This window comes from Bemisia tabaci, chromosome 2 (assembly GCF_918797505.1).
Source record: "Bemisia tabaci chromosome 2, PGI_BMITA_v3".
Classification (NCBI taxonomy): domain Eukaryota; kingdom Metazoa; phylum Arthropoda; class Insecta; order Hemiptera; family Aleyrodidae; genus Bemisia; species Bemisia tabaci.
The window spans coordinates 57,005,158-57,024,182 of record NC_092794.1 but is presented as its reverse complement, the minus strand read 5'-3'; the positions used below and the strand labels follow the sequence as shown (position 1 = coordinate 57,024,182).

The following is a 19,025-nucleotide window of genomic DNA, read 5'->3' as shown; positions in this document are numbered from 1 at the left end:
ATTGCATATAATGAAAATAGGACTGTGGTAAAGAATTTTTGCAGGGTTGCAGCATAGTCTTTCTTGTGTAAAATTTTTTAAAAATTCCACAAAGTTCATAAAAAAGTTCAGCCAATCATCTCTAAGAAGAAGAAAAGCTAAATAAAATTCAGCCAATCTAAAGCTGACACTTGAGTTGATGCTGCAATCTTCAGGATGAGTGTAGCCAATCAGCAACAGCAAGTAAAGCTAGTGGCCTTAGAAACTGCCTTATTTGTTGTACTCGCCTACCGGAAAGGGAGAGTACAGCTCGAAAAAAATTCAGAGACGATTATCCTTGCCATGATTCGAATTGACTTCCTATAAAGAAATAAACTATCCAATGGACTTTAACAGTAGGGAATGTCATTTGGGTCGATTTCACTGACCGCTACCGAATTACACTTCTAAGTTTAATGTATGATCACTTTTTTTTAGTAAAGTATACCAAATAGTGTTTTTTTTTTGTTTCAGATTCCTGAAACTTTCTTCATTTGATTCCTGCAACAAATATTCTTTAATGATTTCGTTTTTTTTGAACGTGCTCAAATTTTCTATAATTTTCTCAATGTTTCAAATTGCGAACTGTTTCTCCTCTTTCCTTTTTATATTTTAATTTATTTCTTCCTTTCCGGCGGTCAAATTTTAATGGCTGCTCTTATTTAATTTTATTGTCTTTAACCCACTGGCTGTCTCTCAGTCGGTACAGCCTGACTTAATTTAATCAAATTTGGGTGTTACATTCTATCAATCCAATTAATCTGTGATCATGCTGAAAATGATTTTATTTCTCTGCAGTAAGCGGTCATATATTGAAGTTCAATCATCGTTTGACTGTAATAATTCTCAGTCTCTATTCCGTAGCAAAACTCCTCTCATCACTTATTCTCAATTTGTTTGTTGTTTCACATTTTAATATCATTTTTCCGTACTTTTTTCCCTAGTAGTCTTCAAAATTTAAAGCCTGTCAATGGTATACAATCGTCATACAGCTTTCAGTGTAATGTTTTTTTTTTTTTTTTAATTAAGTTGCACCTGAAGTAAAATGCTTCTGATATGGACTGCTTAAAATGTTTCACAATAGTTTTGAATCACTAATCTATACTTCCATTCCATCTAAATTTATTTATCCCATATTTTTTTTTTAATCAAATAATGGATTTTATTACTGGAATTCCTAAATACTTCAAAGTATTTTCTTCGTCGATCAGTAAAATTCTTAAACCTAAAATGTTTCAAGTTTATATATTCTTGACAACTCATTCTATATCCTAAATATTGTGATCTTGTCAAAGCTTAATTTTAGTGCTCAAGTTGTGACAATAATCAAATTTAGTGTCAAGGATGCAAACAATTACCGTGCTAATTTTTACTGTCCTATGTTTTTGTTGCTTGATGTTAGATGACATGAACATGACTTATTGATCAAGTCGATGTGTTTTTTCCGAAATCTGTTTTGAAGCACACTTGCAGACTCTAAAATAAAATTAAGGAAAAAAAAAATCATTGTTACTGCAAAATTTAAAGAAAACTCATAATACTGGCAAGTGATAGTTGTTTCTATCTAAATAACATGTTTACGTATATTTGTTTTTTTTCTCTCTCTCTTTGTTGATAATGGTTCTTAAATTGCTATTTGAAGGCATTGTTTTATTCCACATTTTGACAGAAATCAGCTAACATTGTAGTGAATGATATTAAACAGCTTCCAGTCGCTATCTCAGGAATGTTTACTTGTCTGTCCAAAAGCAATATTGTTCTTCAGTCATATCAGTTGCAATGTGTCCTGAAGATATTTTTGTCTTTTCCCCCCAATTAATTCAAGTTGATGGTAAAGTGATTGTAAATGCCATACGATTATTTATTATTTTGTGAAAGACTGATTCCAATGATTGTGAAAGGCAAGAAATTTTAGAAAAATGGAGACATTTGTAGATTACTGCTGAAAGCTGTAACAATTCTGAATAATTTTAGGCAATCAGGTGTTAAAGATAACTTATTCAAATTTTCTCCCCATTCCTCAAAAATCTAGTCCAATTTCTATGAAATGAAGGTGAAAATGGAAAATTGGAGATTTATAAATTACCTTATTTGCTTCTTAGTTCATGTTAGGGTTTCTGAGATATTTTAGCTTCTAAATGTTGTAACTTAAAAATAAAGGGAGATAAATTTTTTGACCAAAAGAGAAGCAATAGAAATCCAAGATGAGACCCCTTCCCAGTTTTCTTGTCTCTGGACCAGCCACTCATATTCACCGAGATAATACATTCGTATGTACAATTTTTTCTGCAGTCTATTTTGTGAAATCTTCTAAAGTTCTTAATTTTCTCCTCTCTGCAGTTTCCTATAGCATTTGTACTTGTAAAAAAAGATAGGGACAGATGGGAAAACACCCCTTCATTGTTTTGTTGTTGCTAATAAGATAGTTTAAAGCTCTCAGTCAATACATTTCCACAGCACACATTAAAGCAATTCCATCATAGTTTATGGTTATTTCTGATATTACTGTTAAACTCACACCTTTTTTTTCTCTTTCTTTTTGGTTTCAAATAATCATAGTATATTCTATGCATTCGAGACATAATGTATTTTGAGTTAATCTGAAGTAAGAATCAAAATTTGAGTATTGGCATAAGCTTTTCCCATTGTGACTTTGTTGAATTGTAAAAGTTTTAGAGAAAATGAAACTCCTAGTCGCATCCTTTTCTGTCTTGGAATTATTCCTAATATTGTGAAAATTTACATTTTTAATCCATCTCAAGGACTGTATAATTGAAGCCTCCAGTAAATGAAGGAAGCGAATAATATTCTTTAAATACTCAAATTATTGATAGTTTTGAAGAAAGCTTATCTTGAAGTAAACTTTATCATGAAATTGACATAAAAATGAAGTTTGCACCTCTGCAACATCAGTTTTAACTTTCAATGAACCAAAGAATTCAATTCTATTTTTAACCTTTAAGCGTCTGTTTTTCAAGATCGTAAGAAAGTTATTTACTTCTTTCAGTCAGTGGAGGCTTGAATTGATTGTTGGAGGATTGTCAGGGGGTTCGTCAACATCACTTATATTTTTAACATGTGAACTAATTGGTGAGTTTGAGAAAGAATTATTGTAATTAATCCTGAACTGCAGTAGCATAAGGGCTGCTATAGATAATAGTTTCTCCTGCTGCCAACCTTTCCTTTCCCCCCTCGACAAACCAAAGAATGCAAGTTTTATAGCATTGACTGCCTTGATGGCCATCATGACTAGAAATTAATGGAATGACTGAAATTTTGTCAGTCATAATTATGGAATAAGATCACTGGGGATCTTTTGTAAGTCAGGGTTGCCACAGTTGGGAGTACCCAGGAAATGAATAGATCGAGTTCACTCTAATTACTTTGATATGCGACTATTACAGAATTGAGGACATCTTAATCTCATAGCTTTTGGAGCTTTTTCAGATAACCTAAGAGTATTGGCTGCAGAAAGGTTTGCATGTCTGGATTTTCTGCAACAAACATAGTGAGATAGATGTTTGATGTATCAATCTCTTGGAAGTTTTGGGGGATCAACATCACTTAACAAACTCTTCTCTTCATCTTTTGGTGACAATTTTTTTGTCAATGTTATTAGTGTTCAATGGCATTTTGAAAATCAAACTATGTAACATAGTTTCTCCAAATGCGCATATGGAATGGAATTGCGAAAATTCAAATTTTGTGCTTGTTTTATGACAGCAATGCTGCCATAATTTTAAAACTTCCATAGATATGCTTTTAGTCTGATGATGCCATTTCTGGATATAATGTAATTATTCCTCTCTGTTAAGGTGGTTCCGCTCATAATTGCAAGGCAGCACCACTATTACTATTTGACTGAAAGGAACCCCATGATCCTCGCATTTACTGAACTTGTCTCTTTCTCTCTTTAAAACAAGCAGCAAATTCAAGATACTGTAATCTTAAAAGTTTATTTTCTAACTTATATCTGTGCAGTTAAAATATATTCACTGAATTCAATTGTTTTTTCATATTTTTTAAAGCTTTTAGTACTCGTAGTGCACATCAAAAGTATGAAAGTGGGTCATTAAAGTGCTTAGTCCTGAATAAGGAAAATGTATCAAATCAAGTATTGGTATGTAGAAAGATTTTTAATGTGCATCAAATCATATTCCTAGCAAAATGAATGTCGGTTTCACTCGAACTAGTAAGTAAAACTTTCCAGATCTCATGTGGTATTGTCTAATCTGATTAACAAGTTTTTTTGTATAATCAAATAAATTAATGTAGTTTTTAAGTCTTTTGAAAATGCCTTTATTTTAACTTACCTTTAATTTTGTACCTTGAAAGGTTAGTCGGACAGCGCTATATGAAAAAATACTATCAAAATATGGAGTTCTTAGCAGATAGTATTCTTTCATGGTCCAATTACTGTGTAAAATTAATAAATTTTATTATCTTTTGTTTACCTTGTGTTAAGTTTTTTTTGAAGAATACAATAAACCGTACAAGACCTAACTATTTCTGCTATTTCGAAGTCTTCAACTTATTTTTGTGTTGACATATATGTCCAATTTTTCAGTTTTTAAATTTCTTTCTGCTAGTATTTTACTTGAATCCTGTCCTTGAAACAGGAAGGGTACTTCTTGGTTGTGGTGTCATAGGATCTCCGCTAACATTTTTTTTCTTTTTTTCATAACATTTGTTTACATTATAAAGAAAGCAAATGCGTAAATTTTGTTGATACTTTAATTAAATATTCTTTCAAATTTTACAATATTCTCAACCGAAAATTCGGAAAAATCCAATATTTTCTCCTCCAGTACATAAATTAGCGGCAGGAATTCTAAAATACTGCAACTGAGGAATGCATCCTTCTTGCACACTACGCCACAATCTCAGTGCTACAAAATCTGCACACCAATATCTTTTTCCTGTAATATTCTGGGGAAAAAAGCACAACCTTGAAATATTTTGGATATTTTCTGAAAATTTTAGGAAAGGGAAAGAAAAATGACATGGACTTTATTTAAGAAAGATGACCAGTCATCATTTGAAGATGCAAAATGTGGCAAAAATCTGCAGTGTCGTGAATGAAGACAAGCAGTTTTTGTTTTATAATCATTCATTTATGACTCTGTGTATCAACCTTGTGCTCATAGGATAGCAAAGATGTCCCCTTCTCTCCCCCCGAAAAAAAAAAAACGAATTAAAAATTAATAAAAAAAGTTGACTCAGGATTGAATAGTCTTAAGTGAAATACATATATATCTATTTTACTCACATATGTAATAGTAGGTATCTTCCTTTTATTCAAGGTTGTCATCTGGACTGCATTGTCAACAGAAATTCAAGCAAACCCCTCAGAAACATATGATTACTCAGCCATGACTAAGTATACCTAACCTGCAGTAATTGAGTTCTTTTTATTCATGGCAAATTTTTTTTTTTTTTTTTTTTTTTTTTTTTTTTTTTTATCATTGGGTGAAATAACAACAATCTACAGACACAAAAAAATAAAAAAATAAAAGAAAGAAAGATATGTTAGGGTTAGGAAGTGTCATTATTTACTGTTTTAGCATGTAAAACTTCTGGAGAAACTTTATTTTTCACATGTGATGAAGTATGCTGAGAGTTTATTCCTTTTAAATGCTCCGGAAAAGAGCATAACTAATCAAGAAATTAAGAAATTCACCTTTTAGATTACCCTAACCCCAATAGAATCGTTATGACTTATTCTTTTTGAGCGCAAAGGGTTTAAGCTTTTGATAATTTTCAAAGTTCCCCTTCCTTAGTGATAAATGCTCCCCTGTTAATTTCTCCATTTATGGTGCTGCTTACGATAAGTAGTCGAGGTGATTTTGTGGTGTGAAATTAGCAGCAAATTCTTGTTAAAACGCAACATGTGAGTACATACTAAATTTTACACCAGTGACGTTATCTTAAGAAAAGAATGTTTCCATGGTATAATTCTTCCAGACTCGGACTGACCATATAAGGCCAATCTGCCGTTGGCAGATACGCCCCTGAGAGCGCCGAAGACTTGCCGCTTTGACAGATAGGAAATAAAGAATAGTAACAAAATTTACCGAGAAAATTTGCGAAAAATTCATTTAAATAAATAGTTGAGAAAGGTGCTCGCACGTGTGGTAGGTAGTGATGAACGGAGGTCCAGAAAGTATGTACTGACGTACTTAAGTCCCGAGAAGCGTCGGAGCAGTGTTCTGCCTTCCCGGGCGCCATGCGCCAAATGCGCCTTAAAATCGGGCCTTAGCGCCTAAAAATTCGAGGGGCTGGGCCATCGTAGCGCCTAAAAAATTTGACAGATTAAACTTGCAATCGGGAAGCAGCGGTAGCGATGAAGCGATGAAGCGCTCTCTCTATGCGCACCGTTCGCAGCATCGCCATGGCCGGATGGCCCGTATGCAAAACTTTAATTTGGCTCCCAAAAACTAGTAGATGGCTCCTACAAATTGTGCTTTCCAGCCAATGTGGCTCCTAAAATTTGAAGGGGAAAGTAGAACACAGCGTCGGAGTCAACTTCAATGCTAGAAAATTTAAGTTTCGCGGCAGAAATTTTTCAAAATGACTATTGATTTGGAGCATATCATTTTGAGCAAACTTAACCTCATTTCAAATTTCAAAATAATGAGAGACGTGTGAGCGCGATGCAACTATTCGTGCTAGATGGATGTCCATAATGCAGAAGGAAAATTTAGGACGTGATGGCTTAAGTCATGAGGCATGAACTCTCAATGCTCCGTTTTATGCTGCTAGTGAGAGTCGGGAGAAAAGTCACAAGACGAGGCGGAATTCCTCTTTTCCTATCTCCGGCTTTGCTGTTCACGTAGCCCTTGAAGCAGCACTATACAAATATGAGACAAACGAAACCAACACAATATGGAAACAGAGCAAGGGAAATAAGGATGCGCGTTGACGACGGCGCAGAGATACGACTATTCGTGCTTGATGGGTGTCCGTGCTGCATCTGCAAAATTGAAGGCGCAATGGTGCGAGGCGAGAAATCGCAATACTCTGCTCTATGCTACCAATGTGGGCTGCGATAGGATTGCGTAAATGCCCCCTGCTGTTTTACCTTTTTGGAGATGCATGTAGGATTGCGCGAATTTTTCTGATACTGAAAACTCACATGTCTGCGCGAATATTCAGTATTAACGAGGAAGCGTCAATCTGGCAACCTTGGTAGTTTATGGTAGATAACTACATCGCGCTGTGGCCGTTACGCGGCCGCCAACCACTGAAAAAAACTACACGTAAAAAATCGTAGAACAACCATGTTCAAGTTTTTGAGAAGATGAGTGGAATCAAAACCCAAAGGATGCAGCCGAAAGAAAGCGTATACTTTTCTCTGATTGCAATGCTATGCACAACTTTTATGTTTTATTTTTTAAAATCTACACCTAGTTTTTCTGAAAAGTTTTCGCGAATTTACCTACCTACTTAAATTATCTCAAATAAATGTATTGAAAATTTCGACGCGATGTTTTCGTTTGTTCTATTTTCTTTTAATATACCAAAATAAATTGAATACTAGGTATCCGAGTCTTTGAATCGTTACAACGAGGATACATGTTTTCCCTTTAGTTAAGATAAAAACTGGAGTAGATAGTTAATGATGGTGACACGCAGTCCTACAGCATTCATTAAGTTTTGATTCTTGTAGGCGTCAATATGCGTTTCACGCAAAATGACCGACTGGCGACTGCGCTGCGTTTGGCGCAATGCGAGAAGTATTCATGCAGTCCTGTAGGCGCTAATATGGGCCTGGCGCCGACCGCACTGCTTGGCGCAATGCGCGAAGTATTCCTTCAGTCCTGCAGGCGCTAATTTACGCTTAACACCGCGCTGGCCGCACTGTGTTTCGCGAAATTATTCGAACTCGTGTTAGAATAATCGTGGCATCGAATAATAGGTAGAGCTTTTTAAAGGCCCATGCTCTGTTTTGATAACCGCACGAGCATTACAACGTTGCCTCGTTTCTCCCTGTTAAATATTTTTTCCGAGAAAAGTTAGGAAAGTTCTTTTTACCCATGACCATTATTCAATCTTTTCACTTCATTTATCATCAGAGGGTAAAATATCGATGACTTGTAAACAAACTAACTAAACTAGCGTTAACATAAAAATGCGTTTATTTTCCAACTGTCTCTTGTTTTGCCTAACTTCTATTTTAAATTAACTTCATTTCAAATTTGCGCATTTCTGTAGCAGATACTGAGGTTTCTATGCGCGCAAGCAGCTCGTATATTTTCTTAGACCTTTCGCAGAATCCTGGATTACCGCCAATAAGGTGTCGCTCAAATTTAGGAGAAAAGTTAAAAAAGAGGCCCGAATAGGTCTCTCCTGTCTTCGGCTGTGTTGGTACTCGATTCTTTCTTTTTTTTTCAGGTTCATTTGCAATTCTTTTTTAGAGTGGATTTGCAGACCCACATCTAAAGCTTGTGTAAATCGGTCCGATACAATCCGCGGGTCTCGTTATTTACAAAGTCTCTGGTCATATATTGAACATAGATATATCGACGGTGTAAGTCGGCAATCACATAACTCGGTTTGTAGACTTCTAGTCATACTTTATTTTTTAAACGAAAAACTACTCAACGGCAATCCATTAAAACTGCCGTGATTTTTCTTCTCTGTGCGAAGAAAATTCTGCAAAAACTTCAAAGAGTGATGTCAATTTGTTCTTCTTTAAGAAAATAACATGGAAGCGGAGATTCTTAGACACCGCAAACGAGATATGTGATTGCCGACTTACACCGTCGATATATTAGGGCAAAAATCTAAAATAAGGGATATTTGGACCATGTTAAGGAGAAAGGAACCAAGCCACATCAATCATGCCAAAAATCGAGCGATTTAATTTTTTACATGAAAACGGTTCTGCGGATTTTTGTGCAAATTTCAGCGAATTGTCTGCATAGCACGGAGCTCAAAAGGAAACCGAATGAACGCTCTCTTGGAAAAAATTAAATAGGCCAGTTAGATTTGGAATTAGCTGATGTGGGTTGGTTCTTCTCTGCTAAAAGTGATCCATTTGGTAATTATCTATGACAAATCAACTCAAACTGCATATAAGATGCTTTAAAATTTCGAAAATTTTCTGGGGAAAGCCCCCCTTCCGTCTCCCCTGATTAAAGTGTCCTCTCCTTAAAAAATAAGATGGAGGAGGAGATTTTTAGACATCGCAAACGAGATATGTGATTGCGGACTTACGCCGTTGATATATAAACATATATCTTGAAACATAGTTAATACTTTAAACCTATCAAAATCAACGTATTTATAAATAAGAATCATAATAATTTGACCCACGTGGGACTTCGCGTACCAAAAACCTCGAGTGTTTAAGGGTTAGGTAGTTTTCGAAGCAAGTCATTGACATGTGTTCTCTTATTTTCTAGAAAACGGCGCTAATGTGTACGGTTTTGAAGTGTAGTGAGGAGGCGAGAAGATCGCCGAAGTGAACCTCGTAAATGCCTCGACGGGAGATGGAGCTATCAGCCGGGACAACGACATTCGGGCATCTACTAGCTGGTGGTACCGGCGGAGGCACAGGTCGCGGGGGTGGTACCGGTGGAGGTACAGGCCGAGGGGGTGGTACCGGTGGTGCCAAAAAAGGGGGCACTCAGCCGGGTAAGGCCGCCGGCTCGAAGTCTACGAAGAGCACCCACCTTTCTGGAGCTTCATCTAGCAAGAAGAATGCTAAGGGCAAAATCAAGAGGAAGGACAAGAATAAAGGGAAGGAGAAGGCCAAAGACAAAGTGAAGAAGATCACACCACCACCCACGACCCGGCCGTTCTTCTCCCCGTTGTTCTTTCTCGGCAACAACAGTCTAGAGGAGGCGCAAATGATCAAGTCTCTAGGTATGTACCATTTCATTTTTGGAGTGTGTATGATCAAGAGGGCACATGACCACTTTTTGATGAGATGTGAGATTATATGGACCGCGTTAAACAGAAAGGAACCAAGCCACATCAGCTATTGCCAAAAATTGGACGAATTAATTTTTTACACGAAAACGGTTGGACGGATTTTCGTGCAAATTTCAGTGAATTTTCCTCATAGTACGACAAAAATTCCTTAAAATTTTCCATGGAGTCCGCATAAACGTTCTCTCGTAAAAAATTGACTTGCCCAGTTAAATTTGGCAATAGCTGATGAGGCTTGGTTCCTTTCTGTTAAACGCGGTCCATATCATCACTGCCGTATCCTGAGGCGCATTTCGGATTCTCTAGACGTCACACGGTATTGGGTACTTACATAGGCTGGCTTGCACATTTCGAATTGCACGGCAAAAGCCGTACCCTCCTGACGTCACAACGCTTCAAGTTGACAGCCAAAATCGAGATGCGACAACCATTCCTTATCCGCGCTCCTTGGCCGCTTCTGAATGCAGATAAAAAAAATGGGCCACACTTACATTTTGGGGGAAGGGGAATTTATCCGGTGAAATTTTTTGAAAATTTTCAAATGATGAACTGAAAATAAGGGACTCGGAAGGAAAGGCGCATATTTAAGAAGTTCCGTTTAAAAGTTAAAGCATATTTTATGTTTGAAGTTCCAAAATTATATGGAATATTGGGGCAGAAACAAAGTTTAAAATCTTTGTTTGATGCTAGAAAATTGGATTATAGTACAGAATTTGTCACAGAATTTCAAGAAGTTTTAGTTGAAATCATAAACATCTCATTTTTCTTGGGAAAAAATCTGCATTTACGCGCCTTATTGTCCTCCAAGCCCCTCAAATTGGTGGCGAGGCGTGAACGATCGATTATCGATATTTTCCTACTTGGAACTATGGTACAGAATCGATTATAAAGGTGTTCGTTGCGAACACCCTGTTGATCGATCCTTTTCCATAGGTTTAAATGACAGATCAATCGCTATATCGCAAAGCACGCCACGCCACTGCTCAAATACCTATGTCCCTCTTTTGACGTAAGAGCGTATTTCAATTTCCACGTAAACACTCTGACTCCGTATGACTCTTTGCTCCCAGGAGCTTACGTCAGAGGCGGATTTAGCAATCTGGCAACACCGCATTCTCTCCATTTAAATCTATGGCAAATAATCGATTCTTGTCGGAGCACCTGGTCCCTCGAAAAATCGATAAGTTTCCATAGGTTTAAATGGAGAAAAACAATGTTGCCAATTTGCTGGATCCGCCCATGGCTTACGTAGATTTAGAGATACGCCCTTACATCAAAGGAGCGACGGGTAAGAAAAATGATTCCACTCCAGAGTCTTTATGTATAATTATAAAAATAAAAAAAAAAAAAAAATATTTTCCCTTCATATTAATTGTGCCCCCCGAAAGAATGTCCTAAATTGATACATAACACCATCAAAGTGTCATTAGGGTCATTCATCTGTAGTTTCATCCTCATCTCTTTGATTTTGTTCAAGCCAGAGATATCATTCAAGTCAATCCCAACGTTCACTGGAAGGACATAGCAGCTTTGGACGATGCCAAAAGGACTTTGCAAGAGGCGATCATTTTACCAACACTCAGGCCTGACTTCTTCAAGGTATACAGATCTCCCCTCAGGTATCGTGTATTCTGAAGATGGACTGCACACTCGGTTCGATGAACCGGTAATTTCGATCGATTTGAAGCACCAAAATAGTGTATTTTTCCCTCGGAAAATACACTAAAAATTCGGTTCACTCGATCGAATTTTATTTTTTCATTGTGCAGCCATTTGTTGCAACCTGAAACAACCCAAGTAGGTAGCAGTGATCGCGATAAATAGCGATTTTATCGGTTGGTTATCGCGATTATATCGGTGGCAATACATCGAGATAGTATTGCATTGAAAATTGCGATGTGTGGCGAATAAATCGCTACAAATAGCAATTTTCGGTTCGATAAAATCGAGATTAAGTCGCCATCTATCGCGATTTTTAAAATCGCGATAAATTGTCGGGCGATAAAAGCGCGATTTTATCGATAAGATCGAGGATAATCGCTCACATGTTGATGATCCTGGCGATTTTATCGGAAAATCGCGCTCCTATCGCCCGACAGTTTATCGCGGTATTTTCGAGATAAAAATCGCTATAAGTGGCAATTTAATCTCGATTTTAACGACGAAAACTGATCATGATTTTATCGAACCAAAAGTTGCGATGTGTAGCGGTTTGATCGCCATATATCGCAATTTTTAATGTGAAAATATCTCGATACATTACCACCGATTTAATCGCGATCACCGACCGATAAAATCGCTATTTATCGGGATCACTGCTACTTGGGTACTTGGGAAGGTATTTTTTTCGTAGAGAATCGCTTAAGTTTGGAAATGAGACCTTTAACTTTTGGAGAATGATACGAATCGAGGTGAAAAATAGGACTGAACGGAGAACGGTGGTGGGGTTGAGGTGGGATGGGGTGGGGTTGAGTGGGGTGGGCTGGGTTAGATGGGGGTGCCATCGAATAAAATAAAGAGAGGAAAAAAAAACGGAAAAAAGTGAGTAGATGGACGGCGATAAGAGAGCTCAAGGAACACGGCGAAGAGGCGCGGGAAGGCGTACGGGAAAGAATGAGGACACGCTTCCTGGGGAAACCAGTGGCGTGGCGTGAATTGCGATACATCGATTGTTATGCCATTTAAACCTATGGTAAAGAATCGATTATTAAGGTGTTCGCTGCGAACACCCTGTTTATCGATCCTTTTCCAGAGGTTTATATGGCATGACAATCGATATATCGCGATTCACGCCACGCCGCTGTGGGAAACGCGATATTCGGAGAAAATAGTACGAGGTAGATTTAAAAGTCAAATAGGGACGAATTAAAATCATTAGGCGTGGACTAAGCACTAAGTGCTTAAAAGCTGAATATCGACGGCGAAACCACGAAACCACGTGTCTATGCTCGCGACGATTTAGATTTCCTATGAATTGTACATCGACGGCGTAAGTCCGCAATCACATTTCTCGTTCGCGGTGTCTGAAAATCTCTGCCTCTATGTTATTTTTTAAAGGAGAACAAATTGACATCATTCTTTGAAGTTTTTGCAGGATTTTTGTCGTACGGAGAAGGAAAAGCATGGCAGTTTTAAAGAATTGCCGTTGAATAGTTTTTCGTTTTAAAAATAAAGTATGACAGGAAGTCTGTGACGTCGCAAACCGAGGTACGTGGTTGCGGACTTATACACCGTCGATCAGTGGCGTGGCGTGAATGATCGATAATCGATATTTCCCCGATTGAAGCTATGGTAAAGAATCGATTATTAGGGTGTTCACTGCGAACACCCTGTTAATCGATCCTTTTACATAGGTTTAAATGGCAGATCAATCAATACATCGCAAAGCACGCCACGCCACTGCCGTCGATTTGTTTGAAAAATATAAGATGCACTGAGACTTAATAGAGAGAACACTCTCTATTTGCACGCGGAAGTTATGGCGTCAAGTGGATAGGGCCTTCAGAGCCCCACTCTGCCGTGCTAAGAAAAAGCGTCGTATAAACATTCGAGAGTTGCCAAATTCCACTGGTTAAAACATCTATTTTTGAATAAAGTGCTCTGTCCTTCTCTTTAAAATTTTCAGATATTTAAGATTAAATTACAAGTAAAATTGTCTGAAAAATTCGAAGAAAAATATCCCCAATTTACCCAGTAAATTCGTTTTCCATTGCAGGAGATATGGCAGCGTCTGGAGGCCCATACGGCGTTCTTCCTTAGTACGGCAGTACTACAAACGGTAGAACGCCGCACAAAGGATCGAGTCAATCAGAGAGGTCGAACATGAAATTTTTGACTTAAACTGTAAATTTTGATGTTAAATTCGTCGCATTTTATACTTTAAGGGGTGCTTCGGGAAGAAAATTTCACGAAGAAACCAATGGAACCACTTTTAAAATCTCAAAGTTTCGTATAAACAGAGTTATGAGCGTTTAAAGTTTCCAAATTTTGTCCGACCTCTCTTATTGACTCGATCCACTGTGCGCCGTAGCTTTGGATAGGCAGACTACGAGTTTTGAGATTAGAGGGAAAAGTCCTGCCGATTTTCAAAAATCAGTCCATTTTGAAGTGGGAAGCCAAACTGATAGCGACATTTGGGACTAGTATAGCTTTCGAATTATGATATATCAAGGCGAGTTTTATGATTGATCTTGACAGGGGATTCGTCGCCCGTGGAAAGGAGTGTTGATGGTGGGCCCACCTGGGACCGGGAAAACCATGCTGGCCAAAGCCGTGGCCACCGAGAGCAAGACCACGTTCTTCAACGTGACCGCAGCCTCTCTCCTCGCTAAATACTTCGGCGATTCCGAAAAACTCGTCAGAGTTCTCTTCAAACTGGTTCGTTTATTTCTAAGTCATCGTTCATTACTTCTAAGTCATCGTTAAATGTGAGAGGTTTTTTTATCGTCATGTGTATCGAGTTTAGGGGTATTCGGTAGGCGCAGTCCGTGCTAAGGGCCTCCTGAAACTAGGAGTATGGACAGTTCGCTTCATGGAGGGCTTAGGGCCCAAAAGGGCAGCCGGCCTTGTAACACACACAATTTTACTTCTACCGTCCCGGGGTCCCGTCTCAGAGGCTGAAAGTTCCGGGTGCTGAAGCCAAAGCTTCGACTACTCCGGGTGCTACACCTAGAACTTTCGGCCTCTGAGCCCGGAACGCGGGCGGTACATAGACATGTAGCCCGTAAGATATGCAATAAAAGAACAATTTAAAAAGCGGGTAACAAGGCTAAAAATTCACAAATAAAACCAAAACGTACCGGCTGAAAACTCAGCCCTCCTCGGTTGGATAAATACAAAGAAAAATGGTTAAAATCTAAAATAGTACCTGGCTGTACCTACCTTTCAAAGCGAGAAATGAAAAGCTGATCCTCGCGCTTTGAGAGGTACAGCCAGGTACTATTTTAGATTTTTACCATTTTTCTTTATATTTATCCAACTGAGGAAAGCTAAGTTTTCGCCCGGAAAGTTTTGGTTTTCTTCGTGTTTTAGCCTTGTTACCCGCTTTTTAAATTGTTTTTTATTGTATATCTTGTCACGGGCTGCAGAGCGTCTATCCTCTATCGATCTCATAGCCGAGTAAGTATACGACCTCCACGGCCGGAGTTTTTTTTTTTTTTTTTTTTTTTTTTGTGCAGGGTCTTTAAAATATATCACATGTTAAATTTTGGTGCCCGATCCAGGCCCGAACGTACGCGCCATCGACGATCTTCATCGACGAGATCTGCTCGATCTGCTCGAAGCGGGACAACGTGGTCGAGAACGAGGCCTCGCGGCGGCTCAAAGCCGAGCTCCTCGTCCAGATGGACGGTCTCTGCTCGGACTTGGACGGGCAACAGGACTTGTCCCTGGCCGACACCGCCGGCATCCGTCCCTTCGAGAGCCCGGCCCAGCCCCAGGCAGGGCCCAGCAGCAACCCTGCGACCCCGGGACCGAGCGGCACCGGCGGCGCCCCGAAAGACTCCGCCCGCAAGCAGCTGGTCGTCATCGCCGCCAGCAACCACCCGTGGGACATCGACGAGGCCCTCCGTAGGCGACTTGAGAAGCGGATCTACGTCCCTCTTCCTGATGGTGAGCTAGGTCGGATAAGGTCAGATACACTGAAAAAAAAATCCGGTGTATTTACTAAGAAAAGAGTAAAATTACCAAGAATTCAGGGTTCTATTTGATCCCAGTTTTTTCTTGGTAAAATTACCATTTATGGAATTGGTAATTTTACCGAGAAATCTCGGTAAAATTATTGAACTTTCTCGGTAATTTTACTGGACCTTGGTAAAAACGCCAATATTTTTTATCGACTGTGGTAGAATTACCGAGATAAAATGGCAAAGTTACCGGGAATTGATTACCGATAAAAGTGGTATTCTAACCTGAAAAAAACAGTAAAAATACCGGTTTTTAGGTAAGCTTACCAGTCTGTCTTGGTAAAATTACCAAAAATTGGTAAAAAAAGTGAGATGGTAGAGGTACCAACAGACCTTGATAAAAACGCCGAGAATTTTTTTTCAGTGTAAGGTCAGGTAAGATTAAGATATATCTAGCCGCGGGCCGATTATTGAAATTGATAGACAAAGCTTTAGACAAAGAAGACAAAAGAGATATGGAGGAATCCTAGTGGTGGAAGTGGGTGGTTGCAATGGACAAACGAGGTGGGCAATAGACTAACTAACGGCAACCCAAGAGAGACCCGATAGTTAGTCCCATATTTTCTCCCTTAGTCTGCGGGAACCAGAGATAAGAGACCCTCCCACTGGCCTCTTGGCGACAGGTGGAAGCTTTTACTCTCGGGGATTCGACAGTTCTTTATGGACAATAAATTATAAGGGAGCAACAGACATCACCCTAATTTCGGCTGTTGACCTACCTACATGGTGGATGATGAGCTTCGGGTGACGTCATGGGCCAAACAAGTTTCCCAAACTTCGGCCATTTTCGGCTTGTTTGCAGGACGAAACTGCCAACACGTTGTTGAACATCAACCATGTAGGTGCCCAAGTAAACAGTGAAATGCTGAAGTCGTGTAAGTAAAAGCTTCCACCATGGCCAAGATACTAGTGGAGGGTCTCTTATTTCTGGTAAGAACCAACCGTTTCACCTAATAGGATAGCTCCAGACTCACTATGATTTCTTTGTCTATCGCTTTGTCTAACAATTTCAATAATCAGCCTGCAGATTGGAGTAAACTTTCTGAAGCTGATTTGAGAAGAGAAATTTATGTCCCTCTTTCTAATGAGTCACTTTAAGTTATGGGTTATGGGTTAAGTTAAGGTTCGATGCGATTAATTAATATAGGGCGGATTGGGGTAGGTTTACTTCTAGCGACTCTTTGGAAGAGAACCCACGCCCCTCTCTCCAATGATGAGTGAGTTCAGATAAGATTAAGGTAGATTTTAGATCAGTTAGGATGGGCTATAGGTTTGTTAAGGTTAAATTTGATGAAGGGTAGCGGAGAACTAGCTTTTAGGGAACGATCTAAAGAATAGATCTAACGTGAAACCACACAATTCCGTTTTTTAAAAAAAAATTCGGAAATTGGCGGAAAGACTGTAAGTTTGCCTTTAGCGAGTGATTTTTTTTCTTTTCAACTCGAGTTTAGAAGGAACGGGGTGAATTTGAAATGAATCAGATTTGAAACTTTAATGTGCATGTATTCGTATACTCCACATGTTATGCGTGCATATAGTTACTTTTCAGTTGTTAAAAAGAGAAGGATAGCACATTTGAAACTATATCTGCTTTCACCATTAAACCTGTTCGGATTCGAGCATTTTTTTTTATCTCAGCACTTTTTAGGTGTGAATTTGAAATTTTTTTAGGGAAATAGTTACCCCCCCTTCCTCCCTCCCCGCCCTTGTAAAGCTTCGAACGATCCACTCTCTTTCTTCTTTGGTTGAATTAGCATTATAAAAATAACCGCATTTCTATTCCAGCAAGAGCCAGGGAGGCGTTGTTACATTTGAATTTGAGGGAATTGAAAGTGGACCCGACCGTCCAAATTCCGGAGCTAGCATCTGCAATGGCAGGATACTCAGCCGCTGATATAACCGTTGTTTGTCGGTATGTAACCTTAATACCTTTCTCCTCTGGATCTCAATTCTCACAGGATCAAAGTCGGATATTTGGACCAAGTTTGAGTTTGTTACTTAATCCCACTTTATTAATTCAAATTAAGAGGTGGATTAGTTTTAGCCAGTCGGCTCCTCTGTTTGCCCATCCTGAATAGAACCAAACCGGCACTACCTAGTGCTCGTTTGTTTCGTGGCAGATCAGCAAACCAACACAGGAAAAGTGCCTTTTCTAGTTTCTAGACTTCTAGTTTCTGGTGCCTAGAAACTTTTCTAGTTGCTCTATTCTCTTCCAAATTTCTTCCAAATTTATCTTGTACAGATTTGCTGTTAAGTAAAATGTTTCTACAGATCTGGGTGTTTCCTTGGAAATTTTAAAACCACCTAGTGCGACATACCAAAAAAAAAAAAAAAAAAATCCCACTTTATTACAACCTGTGCTTCTTTGGGTTGGGGAGTTTTAGAGAAGTCAACTTTTATTTTTTTTTTACACTTCAAGTATCCCACAAGGGATAATCATGCGCTTTACCATCCCCTGAGCCCTATCCCCCTCCGCTCATAATCAAGCCAGCCCCAGGTAACCGTTGTTCGAGACCATCAAACTTGAGTCACCCGGCCGGGAATCGAACCCAGATAGAGCAAGCGCTACAACCACTACACCATAGGAGGCCGACAAATTATTAATAAATTAGTAAATGTTTAAAATAAATTGATGAAATTTTAACGATAAATTATCTCATTGGCAGTGACGCCTCATTCATGGCAATGAGGAGGAGAATGGCGCAGGCGCAGAGCCTAACCGAGATGAGAGAGATCGATCTGGCGGAGATCGACAAGCCGATCTCCGCGGAGGACTTCGAGCAAGCCGTCAGGAACGTCTCAAAAAGTGTGTCCAGCCACGAGAACAGCCAATATGAGAGGTGGATAGAAGAGTTCGGCTCTCGTTGATACATCAAATTTATCATGTGCACTTACAATTTACATGTACTCACAGTTAAAGGCTAAATTCTGAAAACACATAAATAAATTACAGTACTTTTAGAATCTCAGTCCGTCTTATATTTTTTCAACAAATCGACGGTGTAAGTCCGCGACCACGTATCTCGGCTTGCGACGTCGTGTCGCAGACTTCCTGTCATACTTTATTTTTTAATTAGTGACTTGGTTCAAGCGTTGGCGGGAATTTTGACACGGAGCCACCTCAATATTCACGAAACACACATTATATTTTCATTTAATAAATTTGTTTTCCCCATCAATTTAAATGAGAATAATCCATGCAGAGTGTGCAAACATTTCAAAATTATTAGTTGAAAAATGCTGGCTCCGCGAGTTTAAATATTAGAGCCAAACATTCAGAGCGGAGCAGCGCGCGGCGGCGGCGCGGCGTGCTGCTAGCGCGACACGCGCACTAGCGCCTACAAACCTAACAGGGATACTTCGCGCATTGCGCAATGCGTGAAGTAT

At 39.0% G+C, this 19,025-nt stretch overlaps 2 protein-coding genes across 4 annotated transcripts in view; both read left to right on the top strand.

The window, feature by feature from the left end:
- Kat60 (katanin p60) overlaps positions 1 to 4,471 on the top strand; it is a 38,425-nt gene extending 33,954 nt beyond the window's left edge. For both annotated transcript variants that reach the window (XM_019040956.2, XM_019040955.2), the window contains exon 13: positions 493 to 4,471. The gene's annotated coding sequence lies outside the window, so the exon portion shown is untranslated. The remainder of the gene's footprint in view (positions 1 to 492) is intronic.
- The window catches only part of LOC109029988 (katanin p60 ATPase-containing subunit A-like 1), a 57,714-nt gene extending 39,107 nt beyond the window's left edge, over positions 1 to 18,607 (top strand). Inside the window, exons 1-7 of one of the 2 annotated variants that reach the window (XM_019040725.2) lie at positions 5,511 to 5,908; positions 9,426 to 9,888; positions 11,432 to 11,553; positions 14,152 to 14,331; positions 15,177 to 15,564; positions 17,424 to 17,550; positions 18,305 to 18,607. In XM_019040725.2, coding sequence (XP_018896270.2) covers positions 9,498 to 9,888; positions 11,432 to 11,553; positions 14,152 to 14,331; positions 15,177 to 15,564; positions 17,424 to 17,550; positions 18,305 to 18,506 — 1,410 coding nt within the window. In that variant the 5' untranslated portion in view covers positions 5,511 to 5,908; positions 9,426 to 9,497 and the 3' untranslated portion in view covers positions 18,507 to 18,607. Of the gene's footprint in view, positions 1 to 5,510; positions 5,909 to 9,425; positions 9,889 to 11,431; positions 11,554 to 14,151; positions 14,332 to 15,176; positions 15,565 to 17,423; positions 17,551 to 18,304 lie in introns of those variants that run through there. The other variant, XM_072295915.1, reaches the window with a different exon arrangement.
- Positions 18,608 to 19,025: the final 418 nt, after the last annotated feature.